General features: G+C 60.4%; 1 protein-coding gene across 5 annotated transcripts; it reads left to right on the top strand.

The window, feature by feature from the left end:
• ADI1 (acireductone dioxygenase 1) lies at positions 1-8923 on the top strand. 5 transcript variants are annotated; one of them, XM_072767820.1, is made up of 4 exons: positions 1-251; positions 3153-3272; positions 7371-7598; positions 8517-8923. In XM_072767820.1, exons 1-4 carry the CDS (start codon positions 132-134, stop codon positions 8634-8636), a joined length of 588 nt encoding a protein of 195 aa, XP_072623921.1. In that variant the 5' UTR covers positions 1-131; the 3' UTR covers positions 8637-8923. The 5 variants fall into 5 exon arrangements, with proteins under 5 accessions (XP_072623921.1, XP_025864958.1, XP_072623920.1 ...); XM_026009173.2 differs by having other exon boundaries at positions 6-251; positions 7419-7598; XM_072767818.1 differs by lacking the exon at positions 1-251 and adding an exon at positions 343-882.
• The last annotated feature ends 5989 nt before the right edge of the window (positions 8924-14912 follow it).

A 14912-nucleotide genomic window follows, 5' to 3' on the forward strand; every position in this document is an offset into this window, starting at 1 on the left:
CGCGGGGATAAGGGCCCCCTGGGCGACGCGCACCCGCTGTCCCTCCGCCACCTCCCGCAGCCCGCGGCCGGGACGCGCCGAAGCCGGGGTGGGGGGCGTGCAGGGCGTGCCCGCGGCGCCCCGGTCCGGCCATGGTGCAGGCCTGGTACATGGACGAGTCGGCCGACGACCCGAGGCGGCCCCACCGCGCAGAGCCCAGCCGCCCAGTCGGCCTGGAGCAGCTGCGCCGGCTTGGGGTGCTTTACTGGAAGGTACGCGGGGCGGGGGCAGCCCCCCTGGGGTACCCGCGCCGCCCGCAGCCCCAAGCTGCAGCTAGAGGGCACTTGGCCGGGACGGGCCAGGGGCACTGCGCGTGCCCAGTAGGGCGCCCGGGTGGTCGGCGGCGCCCGGAGCGTGCCGCGCATGCTCAATCGCAGCGTCGGGGGCTGTGGGCGACCGGCACGCCGTGCGCATGCTCAGTGCGGGCGCCGGGTGGTCGGCGTCCGGGGCTCTAGGCCACCTGGGCGCCTGCGCATGCTCAGTGCGGGGCCGACGCCCCAGGTGGTCTCGGAGCGGGGCCCGGCCGGTGGGGGTGCGCGGGGGGCCCGGGGCGCCTGCGCGGGGCGCGCGGGGAGTGGAGTCCCCGGGGGGCGCGCAGGCGGGAGGCCTTGGGGACCCCCCGGGAGCCCCTGCGGGTGCGCCCTCGGGCGGGGGCTCCGTCGGCCGCCGCGGGACCGCGCGCCCCTGATTCCTCGGGCGCCCGCCCCGCCGCCCCCGGGCTGTGCGCTCTGCGCAGGCCCTCAGGGGACCTCCCGGAGCGGCGCTGGCCCCGCGGGCTCCCGGCACCAGCCGCGCCCTGGCGGCGTCCGCTGTCACCGCCAGTCACTCCACCAGCGAAACTGGGTGCATCTGGCATCTTTAAAAAGATTCTTATTTATTTATTTATGAGAGAGAGGGGGAGGGAGGAGGGGGCAGAGACCCAGGCGGAGGGCGGAGCGGGCTGCACGCGGGACTCGATCCCGGGGCCCCGGGGTCACGCCCTGGGCCGCAGGCGGCGCTAACCCGCCGAGCCCCCGGCGCCCAGGTGGGTTCGCTTAGGATCGCAGACAATTGCAGCCCAGCCTATAAGCAGAACCACAGGCGAGTCCCCCCAATAAGTGAGCCGAGCAAGCTTTGGTTCAACGAAGGGGGCGGCGGTGGCGGTGGGGGTGGGGGTGGGGCAGGTATAGACGCGCCCTCCGCTGCCCCTGGGAGCCGGGTGGCGGCCTCCAGCCCTTGCACCTGCCGAGCGGCCTCTGCGGAGGGGCCCCCTGCGGCCTCCGGGTCCCGGTGAGCAGCCTCCCTGCTCAACACTGTGCCCCCCCCCCCCCCCGTTAATTTTTCTAGAATGTTCATCTTTCCCCAGGCTAGGATGTAGTCCTTACCCTGCTGGAAGGCACCGTCTTTGAGGCAGTCACGTGGTACATCATGTCTGTACGGCGGGGAAATAAGTTGTTTCATCACTGACATCAACTTATCTGCCGTCAGAGCCGTCAGGAGAGTCCAGTTACTGCACTTTGGGGGTTTCATGCTGCTTTTTTTACAGTTTAAGACCAAGATACTGGTCAACTTGTGAATGTATCCAGAGGATGAAATACCACAGTTTATTTTTATTTTTTTTTAATTTTTTTGATTTTTATTTATTTATGATAGTCAAAGAGAGAGAGGGAGAGAGAGAGAGAGGAAGAGACACAGGCAGAGGGAGAAGCAGGCTCCATGCACCAGGAGCCCGACGTGGGATTGAATCCCGGGTCTCCAGGATCGCGCCCTGGGCCAAAGGCCGGCCAAACCGCTGCACCACCCAGGGATCCCGAAATACCACATTTTAAAGGCATCTTTTAGCTGTCCCACAGGGTCAGACTCAGTTTCTCCTACCTTCTAGATCTGTTCTGCAAAAGTCAAAGGGTTATCAAAGTTAAACTGTGTAGGGGTGCCCAGCTGGCACAGTCTGCACAGCATCCAACGTCTGATGCCAGGGTGGTGAGTTCAAGCCCCATGTTGGACATGGAACATGTAAATAAATAGATACTCTGTGGTTTTGGCATCCTGCTGTTTTTATACTTTCTTCATAATAACTACTCTTGACCAGTGGGTACAAATGGAGCATTTTTGCAGATGTGCTACCAGGACCGCGGCAGAGGGATAGAGAGCTCTGTCTCCTATATACAATTTGAAGTTGGGTGGCTTGGGCGTGGAGCAGTACTGTGCACAGCGTGAGGTGGATTTGATAATTTTGGGAGTCCTCTTTGTAGAGTTTAATGGGTTGATGACCACGATATCCTGGAGTCTGCTATTCCCTAGTTGGGAGAAAACGTGCATTGTATTGCAGCATAATGCAAAGTACGCTAAAATCATTGCCGGTACTTTGAAGTGGGAGTGCAGGGGGTCTGCACTCCTGTCTCTGGCTGGGGTCCTAGGGGAACGCTTCATGACAGACATCTTAGAATTGGACCTTGAAGAATCGGTAGAACTGGGATGAATGAAAGTGGTGAAGGAGCTGTCTAGGTACAGGAGGCTGTCAGGAGCAAGGGTGTGGGGATGTGAAGCATCACGTATCTTTTGGAGAGTAGCAAATGATCGTATTTGGTTTAGCACGTCAATTAAAGAAAAAAACGGAGTAGAGATGGAGTAGAAAAGGCAGCTGGGGCCACACGATGGAAGTCCTCTCTTCCCGCCATAATGAACTTGGGTTGTATTTGTAGGCTTCCAGAGTATCCGTCATTTCAGCCCAGGGAAACAGCTGACCATAGAGAGATCCCCTAGACCTGCAGGGGATTGGTGCTGGAGGAGCGGGCTGGAGCGGAGGTGGGGTTGGCGCCTTCGGACCGGCTTGGGCATGGGCGCTTCGCCTGGGCTCTCGGCAGTGGGGCTAGAACGGTGACACAGAATCCCCCGGGAAGAATTGCCGGGGAGAAAAGAGGCAAGAATTAAGCACAACGCAGTCTCTTTAGCTGTCGTGGAGAATGGGGAAACCCTCGAGGAATAGGGAAGGTGGGGGAAGGAAGGTTAATTTGCGACTGACGGAGGACCGGATGATAAATTTGGAATGTGATCATATTGGAGACCCAGAAAGAGAACGTTTCAGTTTCCTTGCGTTAATGTGACCTCCGTTTTCCTTGTTTAAACCCTAATAGTTGGATGCTGACAAACATGAGAATGATCCAGAATTAGAAAAGATCCGAAAAGAGAGAAACTACTCCTGGATGGACATAATAACCATAAGCAAGGATAAACTACCAAATTATGAAGAAAAGGTAAGGGAGCTCTAAATTCTTCAAAGAGGGGAATCATTATATTCACCCCTATCGAACACAAGCTTCTCTTTTTTTGTTTTTTATCCTTTTTTTCTTCTTTTCTTTTTCTTTTCTTTTTTTTTCTCTTTTTTTTCTTTTTCTTCTTTTTCTTTTTTCTGTTTTTATCCTTTTTGTTTTGTTTTGTTTTTTTTGTTTATTTTTATCCTTTTTTAAAAGAAGACATAGTTACTTGAGAGAGAGCAAGAGATCATGCAGGTGGAAGGAGGGGCAGAGGGCGATGGCGAGAGACTCCCCACTGAGCAGGGAGCCAGATGTGGGGCTGGATCTCATGACCCTGAGATCACAACCTGAGCCAAAATCAAGAGTTGGATGCTCAACCGGCTGAGCTATCCTTTTTCTAATTTCTTAACATGGTTCCTGAGGTCATCGACTTGCAGCCTTCTCTTTTAACGTAGGTATTTAGTGCTGTACATTTCCCCTAGGTACTACTTTAAGTGGCATCACCCAAATTTTGAATCATTTTCATGTTCATTTTGAGTATTTCCAAATGAATTTCTTTTTTGATTTCTTCTTTGTCCCCTGTGGATTTTTTGATATGTGTTAATTTCCACTTACATGGGGACTTTTCCAGAGACTTTCGTTGCTTTCCAATTTAATTCCACTGTAGTCTGAGAATATATTTTGCAAGACTTGAGTCCTTGTAAATATATTGAGGCTGTTTTATGGGCCAGAACGTAGTTTATCCTAGTGAATGTACCATGTGAGCTTGAGGAGAATGTGTATTCTATGAGTGTTGATTGGTGCTGCTGGTCAGTGACTGTTACTGATTTTCTGCTAGTTGAACCTGACACTTATTGATGGGTGTGTTGAAATCTGCAACAAAATAGAGGATTCATCTGTTCTTCTCATTCTTAGTCTTTGCCTTGTGATTTTGACGTTTGTTGTTAGGCGCATACCTGTTCAAGGTTGTCATGTCATCTTAGAGATTTGACCCTTTTGTTATTACATGATAATCACCTTTATCCCTAATAATTTTTCTTGTGCTGAAGTCTGCCTTGTCTGAAAAACAATACAGCTCCCCAGGCTTTCTTTTGACTACTGTTAACATGGTGTCTCTTCCTCCAAATCTGAGCTTTTAACCTATTTGTGTCTTTATTTATTTATTTATTTATTTACTTACTTACTTACTTACTTACTTATTTATTTATTTATTTGGTGACTCCACCGGACTGTGTCTTTATTTTAAATTGGGTTTCTTGGTTTTTCTGGAAACCCAGGAAGTTAGTTAAGTGTCTGACTCTTGATTTTTGCTCCAGTAATGATCTGAGGGTCGTGAGATTGAGCCCCATGTCAGGCTCTGTGCTGGGTGTGGAGCCTGCTTAAGATTCTCTGTCTCAGGCAGCCCGGATGGCGCAGCGGTTTAGCGCCGCCTTTGGCCCAGGGTGTGATCCTGGAGACCCGGGATCAAGTCCCATGTCGGGCTCCCTGCATGGAGCCTGCTTCTTCCTTTGCCTGTGTCTCTGCCTCTCTCTGTCTCTCTCTCTCTCTCTCTCTCTCTGTCTCTCTCTCGCTCTCTGTGTTTCTCGTGAATAAATAAATAAAATCTTTCAAACAAACAAACAAACAGATTCTCTATCTCTTGAGGGGCCTGGGTGGCTTAGTTGATTAAGCATCTGCTTTAGGCCCAGCTCATGATCCTGGGGTCCTGGGCTTGAGCCCTGAGTTGGGTCCCTGCTCAGCTGGGGTCTGCTTTCCCTCTGCCCCTCCCCTTGCTCATGCCTGCCTGTGGTCTCTCTCTGAGAAATAGAGAAAACAAAACCAAACACAAGATTTTCTCTCTCCTTCTCCTGATGCTCCCCTCCCTCACTTCTGGGCCTGTGTACATGTGTGCTCTCTCAAAAAAAAAAAAAAAAAGTGGGTTTCTTGGAGACAACATATAGTTGGAGATTTGTGTGTTTATGTGTTTTTTTGTCTATTCTGACAGTCTGTCTTTTAAATGGATTATTGGTATTGTTGATTATTTTCTACCATATTTGTACATTTTAAACATTTATAGCACTTATCCTTTATTTAAAAAAAATATTTTCCTTTTTCTGCCTTGTCTGGTTTTAATTGAGCATTTCATATGATTCATTTTCTCTTCTCTTGGCTTATAATTAAAAAAAAAATGTTTTAGTGATTGCCTTAGAGCTCGCAATACACATTTATCCTGTAACTAGGTGTTCCCAACCCTTCCATCCTGTCCTTTATGACATTGCTGTCTTTCATTTCATTTATCCATATGTTATAATTACCCATGGTGTTGTTACTGTTATTATTAGAAATGTGAAATCTTTTATTTTACCTTTATTTCTTCTTTTTTCCTTCTCATGTAGATCTGAGTTGCAGACCTGTATCGTTATCTTCTCCACTTGAAGAAATTCTTTTAACATTCTTTCAAGGCAAGGTGTGCTGGTGACAAATTCCCTGTTTTTGTTTGTCCAAGAAAGCCTTTATTTCTCCGTCAGTTTTAGGGCATAACTTAACCTGATACAGAATTCTAGGTTGGTGGATTTTTTTGCTTGCTTGCTTGCATGGTTTCTGAGAAGTCTGATGTCATTCTTATTCTTGTTCTTCTGCAGGTTATTTTCTTCTGGCTTCTTTCAAGGTTTTTTGCTCTTTTGTTTTCTGCAGTATAAAGATTTTTATTTTTATTTTTTATTTATTCATGAGAGACATAGAGAGAGAGAGAGGCAGAGACACAGACAGAGGGAGAAGCAGGCTCCATGCAGGGAGCCAATGTGAGACTCAATCCCGGGACCTGGGATCATGCCCTGGGCCGAAGGCAGGTGCTAACCTGCTGAGCCACCTAGGGATCCCCATTGTTTCTGCAGGCTCCATGCAGGGACTCTCTGCCCGGGTCTCTGTCCCTCCTCTCTCTCTCTCTCTCTATGAATAAGTAAATAAATCCTAAAAAAAAAAAAAAGAGTCGGACACTTAATACCACGCAGGTGCCCCAGAATGCTTTCTCTTATCACATCAAAGGGGCTCGTGTGCTGTTGACGTTTGTGATTATGTTGTCTCTGTGGCTGTAGGCTTGCACAATAGCTTCTCTCCTGGAAGAAAACTCTCTTGCTGATACGGGCTTCTCTCTCGTGTCTCTAAAGCAAACCTTTACTCTGTACCTCTGTCATGTTTGTGTAGGTGCCCTCGTGGTTAGGGTCAGGTCATGCGTTTGGCGGGAATCCTGCGTGGCCGATGTTGCATCGCTCAGTGCGCCCCGTTGGGAGGCGCGTGGTGTCGGGGACCTTTCCTGGTGACAGGAGGCTTGGTTAGGTTCGTGTTCATCAGGTTCGTCGCTGTGAAGTTACCGTTTTTCCCTCTTACCTAAGAAGACGTTTGTGGAGAGTCACGTTGTAAACAGGCTGCTGCTTCTCGAACTCTGACCCTGCAGGGAGCCTGGATGGTTCCTGGCTGGGCCGTCCGGCCCTCGGGGTGCTGGGCACGCTGCCCGTCCGCCGTCCTCTAGTTCCGCTCCGGGTGTAAGGACAGGCCGCCCCTTCCCTTCCGCTTGCGTTGGTGCGGCCTCACGCATGCCAGCTCTGCTCCCTGGCCCGAAGCCCCTGCCCGCCGGGATGGGTTCCGATGGTCGCGTTGCCCCCGGCTGAGCAGGCAGGAGGCTTTCTGACCGGTTCCTTCCTTCTGACGGTCCCTGGCATCCTCCTGCGTGCTCTGTCCTTGCTCCATCCCCCTGGGCCGGTGCCGCCTTGTCCCCCCACCTGGCCCTGGAGTCCCCCTGTGCCCAGGCCTAGAAGCCCGCCGTGAGTCCTCATGGCCCCTCGGGGGTCCCTGCTCCAGGGCCCAGTCCAGGCCTTTGAGGGGACGTGGCTGTGAAGTGTGTGTGTGTGTGTGTGTGTGTGTGTGAGAGAGAGAGAGAGAGAGAGAGAGAGAGAAGGGGGAGAGGGGATGGGGGAGAGGAGAGGGGGAGAGTGTCAGTGCTCATTGTCTCAGGTCACAGCCCCTGCCCCGCCCCCGCATCCCCGTGCTCCCCGTGCTCCCCGTGTAGTCCGAGTGTGGTCGCGAGCACCCTGTGTCCCGGCACCCACCCGCGCCCGGCAGGCCCGGTTGGCACGATGGTGCCTGAGAGCCGCGTGCGCCTGCCCGCAGCTCAGGATGTTCTACGAGGAGCACCTGCACGTGGATGAGGAGATCCGCTACATCTTGGACGGCAGCGGGTACTTCGATGTGCGAGACAAAGACGACAAGTGGATCCGCATTTTCATGGAAAAGGGAGACATGATCACTCTCCCCGCAGGGATTTATCACCGCTTCACGCTGGATGAGAAGGTCGGCCGGGTGTGCGTGAGGTGCAAGTGGCGTGGGCTCGGCCGTCGGAACCGGGGCCCCCGCGGCGCTCGGGGGCAGGCCGGCGGCGCTATGAGCCTGTGGCCCAGGGGAGGCCGGGGAGCCCCCGAGCCCACAGCCCCTCCGTGTGGACGTCGGGGGGCCCCGGCTCTGTGCGGGGGTGGGGGTCCCGGGTGAGCCAGCGGGGTTGGTCTAGGGGTGCGGCTCTGTGGGGCGTCTCCGGGCGCTTCGGTTTGGGGCGTCGGGGTGGCGCGGTCCCCGCGCGGAGGGTGGCGGTGAGCACAGAAGTGGGCGAGTGCTGGCTTCTCCGACGTGACGTGGGCCCGACTGAGGTACAAGCACACTCTGAACTGGGACCGAGGGCACCGGGTAAGGTCAGCGTCCCGCGGGGTGGACCCCGGGAAAGGGAGTGGCCGCCAACCCGCCGAGCGCCCGCCGGTCTGTCCTCTCCCCCGAGGGCATGTCCCTGTGTCCCCCGGTGCCAGCCGTGCTCCGGGGTCACCTCACCGCGTGGCTGTCCCTGGGGGACGACCCCCCACGTCGGGCATGCAGGTGGCGTCTGCTCTCTCCCTGCTGGAAGCGCGGCTGGAGTCGGTGACCTTACACGTTTGTCACACGACTTTAAGCTCCTGAAGCGAAAACTGGATTGAAGTGTCACCGCACGTTTGTACTTTGAGGGGCGATGCGCGCTGTCCCCCTGGTCCCGAGGCCGCAGCCCGGGCGTGGGTCGGTGCCCGTGGGCGCGGACGGCAGTTTCTCCCGAGTGGGGCTGGGCCCGCGGCGGAGACGTGGCGCTGGGGCCCGAGCCTCGGCCTCCCCCAGCGACGCGTGGCTGAGGCGTGGAGCCCCGAGCACAGTCACGGGGACGCTGTTCACGCCCGGTGTGTCTGTGTCTTCCAGAACTACGTGAAGGCCATGCGGCTGTTCGTGGGGCAACCCGTGTGGACGGCGTACGGCCGGCCCGCCGACCACCTGGACGCCCGGGGCCAGTACGTGCGCTTCCTGGCGCAGACCGCCTAGGCCCGGCTGCCTCGCCTCGCGCCCGGGCTGCCCCGCGCCGGACGTCGCCTGAGCCCTGTGAGCGGAGCCGCCCCTCGGACCCGGCTGTGAAGCAGACGTGCGGCCGCCGGCCGGCCCTGTAGACGCCGGCCCGCCAGGCCCAGACGCTCCTCTGCGGCCGGTGGGGGGCCCAGTGCACCCGCACCCGTCCTGGGGCGTCGCAGCCGCGGGCGCCACCTTCTTGTTCCACGTAAAGCAGCGGCCCTGATTGTGCGCTCACTTGGCCTCATTAAAGTCCCCCCGCCGCACCCGGTGTCGTGGTCGTTCCTTCGCGCGTTCAATGGGTTCACGTTGTACCTGCGTTACCGTCCGGTCGCTGAGATTTCCAGGCTCATTTCCCTGTGAATTCTTACAACCAAGCGTTTGCCTTGAACAGGAAAACTAGCACCAAACTAGCACATGATCTTTATCCTCAACAATTCTGAGATACAATTTTGCCTAATTTGTTGTGATCATAGGAAGACTCCAAACCAACCTCATGTTTTAAAGGGCAGATTGGGTTTTCCTGTGTGTTTTTTAAAGATTTTATTTATTGGGATCCCTGGGTGGTGCAGCGGTTTGGCGCCTGCCTTTGGCCCAGGGCGCGATCCTGGAGACCCGGGATCGAATCCCACGTCGGGCTCCCGGTGCATGGAGCCTGCTTCTCCCTCTGCCTGTGTCTCTGCCTCTCTCTCTGTGACTATCATAAATAAATAAAAATTTAAAAAAAAAAAAGATTTTATTTATTTATTCATGAGAGACGCAGACAGACGCAGAGACACAGGCAGAGGGAGAAGCAGGCTCCATGCAGGGAGCCCAATGGGGGACTCGATCCCAGGACCCGGGGGTCACACTCTGAGCTGAAGGCAGATGCCAACCCCTGAGCCACCCAGGTGCCCTGAAGGGCAGATTATTTTAAAGATTTTTAAAACTGGATTAAAAATCTTCCTCTCTCATCGCCTCCCCTGGGTCTGAGGCACGGATTAAACTCCCGTCTTAGACGGTCCAGTGAACGGAGTTTGAGGACGGGACCCTGTGCAGGCCACGCGAGGCTGGCAACGGGCATCCGGGCTTCGCTGACCCCGCCGGGATGTGGGGGGCCCCCTGAGGGCAGCGCCCCTGCGCCGGTGGGTGGCTGAAGCCCGAGAGGAGCGATCCTTCTTCGTAAGGTCACCCCCCCCCCCCCCCCCCGGGCTCTGAGTCTGGAATCCCCCCAGGGAGCGCGCGGCCCGGCCTCCAGGAGAACGGCCCTGGCTCCGCCGTCCTCGGGGCGGTGTCCTTCCCAGCTTAGGGCCCGCGGCCCGCCCGCCGTCTGCTTGCTGAACAGGGTAGGTCTCCGCGCTGTCACTTCGCAAATGCCGCTTATTTTTATTTTATTTATTTTAAAAAAGATTTTATTTACTCATGAGAGGCAGAGACAGGCAGAGGGAGGAGCAGGCTCCCTGCAGGGAGCGCGATGCGGGACTCGGTTCTGGGGCCCTGGGGTCTCGGCCTGAGCCCAAGGCAGACGCTCACCCACGGAGCCCCCCAGGCGTCCCTCTTCTTATTTTTTAAAGGTTTATTTATCAGAGACAGTGCGGAGTGAGGGAGAGAAAAGTCTCAGGCCCACCGGTGCCCCCCCCCAACCGGTGCAGACCTGCCGGGGCTCCCTCCCACGACCCTGAGATGACCTGAGCTGAAATCAAGAGTGGGGGCTCCAGCACCCGGGCTGCCAGGCACCCTAAGGTGCCCTGCTGTGGAAGGCGCTGGGCGGGGTGTGGGGGGGCGGGGGGGCTGGGAGCCGGAATGCCCGCTCCGAGCTGCGAGTGACCTCCCTGTTGGCCTAGTTCCACTTAGGCTCAGCCCTGCGCGTGTTCCTGCCACGAGCCCGCGGCCGCCCCCCACCTTCGGAGCCGGCCTGTCAGGCTCCTGCGTGCCTGCTCTTCGCAGGTGTCCGGCCACGGCCAGCCCCGCGCCCCTTGCGCCCCCCGCACCCCACCCCCATGCCCCTCGCGCCCCCTCGCCCCCCCGCCGCCCCCCGCCCACCACACGCCCACCCCGCGCCCCTCGCGCCCCCTTGGGCCCCCACCCCCCTCTGGCCCCCCGCCCCTCCCCGCACCCTTCATGGCCCCCCATGCCCCCCGCAGCCCGTGTTTCCTGTGGGGCCGGGAGGTTGTCAGGAGCCCGGCTGGGCCTTCGTTGCCCTCGCCCCTTGGGAGCTCCCAGGGGCCGTGCTTGTGCCCCTCCGCGCCTCCCAACATCACTGACCTTTCTTAAGGGATTAAAAAAAAAAACAGTCTGAAGCAGGTCCCAGGCCCCGCACGGAGCCCAGCACAGGCCTGGATCCCACGACCCAGAGATGGTGACCTGGGCCGAAATCACAAGTGGGTGGTGCCCCGACTGTGCCCCCAGTGCCCACCGCGCGGGCCTCGGGTGTGCGCGTGAACCAGGCGCCCTGCTGCCCCGCGTGTGCCCGGGATCCCCGCGCTCTCCGCCCACGCCGCGTCCTGGGCAAGATTGTTGGACCCCAGACACCTGCAGCCCCGCCTGGGGGCAGACCCTGCCCTGCCCCGCCCCAGCTGACACCTCGGCGTGTCCACCTTGTGGCCCCCCACCCCCGCTCAGCCCGTCCTTCCCACGGGCGCCCCCAGCCGCCCCCATGGACGGGAGGACTGGGGGGAGGGCCGGGCAGCCCCCCCGAGCAGGATGACTGTCCGCGGCCTCGTGGGTGACCGTGACGTGTGGCCTCGCTGCCTCCAGGGCCGGCGCGGGTCCCTAACCTAGTCCCTAACCCAGTCCCTGACCTAGCCCCTGACCCGGCCCCTAACCTGGCTCCTACCCTGGCCCCTAACCTAGTCCCTAACCCAGCTCCTGACCTAGCCCCTGACCCAGCCCCTAACCTAGTCCCTGACCCAGCCCCTAACCCAGCCCCTGACCTAGCCCCTAACCCAGCCCCTAACCCAGTCCCTGACCCAGTCCCTGACCCAGCCCCTGAACCAGCCCCTGACCCAGCCCCTGACCCAACCCCTGACCCAGCCCCTAACCCAGCCCCTGACCTAGCCCCTAACCTAGCCCCTAACCCAGTTCCTGACCCAGCCCCTGACCCAGCCCCTAACCCAGCCCCTGACCCAGTCCCTAACCGCTGCACAGGGCAGAGGCGCCCCAGGCCTTCCGGGTGCCCCTCCGCCCCGGGCTGTGGGTGCCCCGGGAAGTCTGAGAAATTGGCCCCGCGGAGTCGGCCCAGTGGGAGTGGCAGTGGGTTCGGCCCCCCGAGTGTGGAGCCATCGCGTCCTGTCCCCGCGTGTGTGGGGCCCCTGGCGGCCACGGCAGGTGCTCGGAGGCCAGTGCGCACCCTGGGGTCAGCCCCCTCCGTCCCGCCGGCGGTCCCACCCTGTCTGTCGCCTCGGGTTGCAGGCGACAAGGCTGGAGGAGCTTCCGCCGCGGGCCCCGGAGGATCGGGGCGCCCCCCAGCCGCCCTGATGACGCGGATGGGCCTGGAGCCCTCATCCCCCGCCCCCGGCTGCCCATCGTCCCCTCCTACCAGCCCCTGGGTCGGTGGGTCCAGAGAGGGGAGCAGCCCCGTTTGCACAGTGCGCCACCCTGGCCACCGGCTGCGCTCAGCAGATAGCCCCACGGGATGACGTGCGGCCTCCGGGGGCGGCAGGTCCCGGCCCGTACCCTGTGCCCCTCAGCAGCCGCCTTGACACCCGAGAAGCTCCTCGGTGGGTCCCAGGGCGCCCCCGGCCACCTCGGTTCCCGCGGTCCTGGAGGCCGGGCGCCCCTGGGGTCAGCGCCGTGGGGTTCTCGCAGGGGCCGCCTGCTGGGGTGGCCTCACGGGGAGTGGAGACGGTTCTGGAGCTGCCGGTTTCCCCGACACCCGCCCTCATGGCCCCCCGGCCCCAGTCGCCCCCGGAGGCCCGGCCTCCCCTGTGGCCCCCCGAGTCTAGGCCTTCACCTGAGCTTGGGGAGCGCACGCACAGCTGCAGAAGCAAAGGCCTTTCCTTTGGAAACGGGAGTTGAACCTCTTTCTGTCGGTGGGAACATGCACCTCCGCCTCCAGGCTGCCCACCAGGCCTCGGGCGAGGGTGTGCACCTGGCTGCCCCAGGCCCTGGGGGACAGGACGCCCCAGGCCCCGGGGGACAGGGCGGCCTGAGGTCGAGCCTACACTGGGCCAGGGGCTGGGGCGCAGGTGCACCTGGGGGCGTCTGGCTCGCCTCCCACTCTCCCTCTCCTGCCCCAGGGTGCAGAGTCCTGGGACACCCTGTGCCAGGCGGCGGGGCCGGGGCACCCGAGGCCATGGGGGGTGCGGCCTGTGTGCGCGGCCTCCCGGGGCCGGTCTGGCTCGGGGTCGCCTGGCGCTCTTCCTGCGGGAGCCCCTGCCTCTGCCCGGTCCAGGGGTTCAGTGTCCCCTCCGTGCCCAAGATGCTGTACTTGCTTGGCCCGACCTGGTGCCCCGCCCCTGTCCTGGAGCGCGGGTGCAGCCTGCTGGGAGTCCTGAGATCCGGTGCTTTGCCTCGCGCCTCGGTGTTCCCTGCACGTGATCGGTTCATCCCGGCGGCCCGGCGCTTGCTGTGTGCGGCAGGACGGGGCGTGGGTGACCCGAGGAGGCGGACCACCCTGCTGCCCGGGGAGGCCCGACCTGCCACCGCCACACAGCCCCCCGGGCCACGGCCCCCCGAATCCCGCGGGCGGGCAGGCCAGGTCAGCAGCGCCCAGCGCACACGGAGCCCTGCCAGCCGCGGCTCCTGTCCCAGGGTGAGCGGGTGCTGGCCCCCGAGGCGCCCTCTGGGTGTCCCCGGTGTCCCCGGTGTCCTGGATGGCCTCCCACCGCGCGTGTGGCCCCAGGCAGGCTTCTGCTGCGCGAGGCGATTGGGCTGTGAAGGGTCCCCGCGGAGGTCGGGCGAGGCGAGCACGGCAGGTGGCGCCGCACCCCTGCCCCCTGCCCCCTGCCCCCTGCCCCCCTGCACCCTGCCCTCCTGCACCTTGCACCCCTGCACACTGGCACACCGGCACCCCTGCACCCCTGCACGCCTGCACACCCACACCCCCACACCCCTGCACACCTGCAACCCCCAGACCCCGCACCCCCGTACCCCTGCACACCCAAACCCCCGAATCCCCCACACCCCGGCACACCCGCACCCCTGCACACCCACACCCGCACTGCTGCACACCCACGCACCCACACCCCTGCACCCCTGCATCCCTGCACCCTTGCACACCTGCTCTACCCGGGGTGCCCAGTGCTGATCGGCAGAACGGGGAGGCAGCGGGGAGCCCCGGAGGTGCTTATTTGGAAGTAGAGTCTTGGTGGGGGTGATCCCATGGGGTCCGGGTGTGGTCGTCCTGAGCTAGGCAGGGGCCCATGAGACACAGAGACACCCCAGAGGGAGGCAGCTGTGGCAGGTGGAGGTTTGGCCGCCACCCCACCCCTGATGCTGCACAGGGGGCTCCCCGAGAGCCCCAGAAGGAACCAGCCTGCAGACCCCTGAGCCCCCAGCCCTGCGAGGACAGATGGGGCTGCTTCCCTCCCCCTCCTGGCGGTTTGCTGCAGCAGCTTCGGGAAGCCCGCGGTCTGGTTCCCCACCTTCCCAGCAGAGTCCTGGCAAGGGGAGTGGCACGCGGGTGCAGGAGGCTCCCCCCCCACACTGTGTGTGGGGTGGGGGCAGGGGCGGGGGGGGAGCCAGGGTGCCAGCAGGCAGCCGCCAGGGACCCGGCACCCATGGGGGGCTGTGGGGATCCTGAGGCTGACCCCAAGTGCAGGGTGGCCTGGGGTCCTGTGCGTGGTGCCCCCCCAACCCTCAGACCAGAACCCCTTCCTCGTGGCTCTGCGGGGGGCGTCCCTCTGGCCTTGGACCCTTTGGCCTCTGCCACGTGGGTGGCCTGGTCCTGCCCTCAGGTGGCCTTTCATGGAAGGTTCCTGAGTGTGATGAGAGCGGCCCTGTTGGGTCCTGGGAACCACACATGGGGGCCCCGGGTGCTCCGTGTTTCTGCCTCTGCCTCAGCCCCCGGTGGCAGCGCCCTGTGTGTCCTTAGTGGGGCTCCTGGTCTCTCCCCGTCCTGATCCAGCGCCTCCGGGCTGGGCCTCGTCCTGGAAGGGGCCGGGTGGATGCACCTGGACTTGCATCTGCTTTGTGTGGTGCAGCGCGGCGGTGGGGCCTGGGCAGGGGCTTGGGGACTGGGAGCTGGGGGACTGGGAGCTGGGGGGAGCTAGCGGGGAGCTGGGAGCTGGGGACTGGGAGGTGGGGGGACCTGGTGGGGAGCTGGGAGCTGGGGAT

This window comes from Vulpes vulpes, chromosome 8 (assembly GCF_048418805.1).
Source record: "Vulpes vulpes isolate BD-2025 chromosome 8, VulVul3, whole genome shotgun sequence".
Taxonomy (NCBI): domain Eukaryota; kingdom Metazoa; phylum Chordata; class Mammalia; order Carnivora; family Canidae; genus Vulpes; species Vulpes vulpes.

Coding starts and splice junctions, on each gene's coding strand:
- ADI1 (XM_072767818.1), top strand. CDS start 403: ATGCTCAATCGCAGCGTCGGGGGCTGTGGGCGACCGGCACGCCGTGCG. Junction 883..3,152: donor CACTCCACCAGCGAAACTGG/GTGCATCTGGCA, acceptor AAACCCTAATAG/TTGGATGCTGACAAACATGA. Junction 7,599..8,516: donor GCTTCACGCTGGATGAGAAG/GTCGGCCGGGTG, acceptor TGTGTCTTCCAG/AACTACGTGAAGGCCATGCG.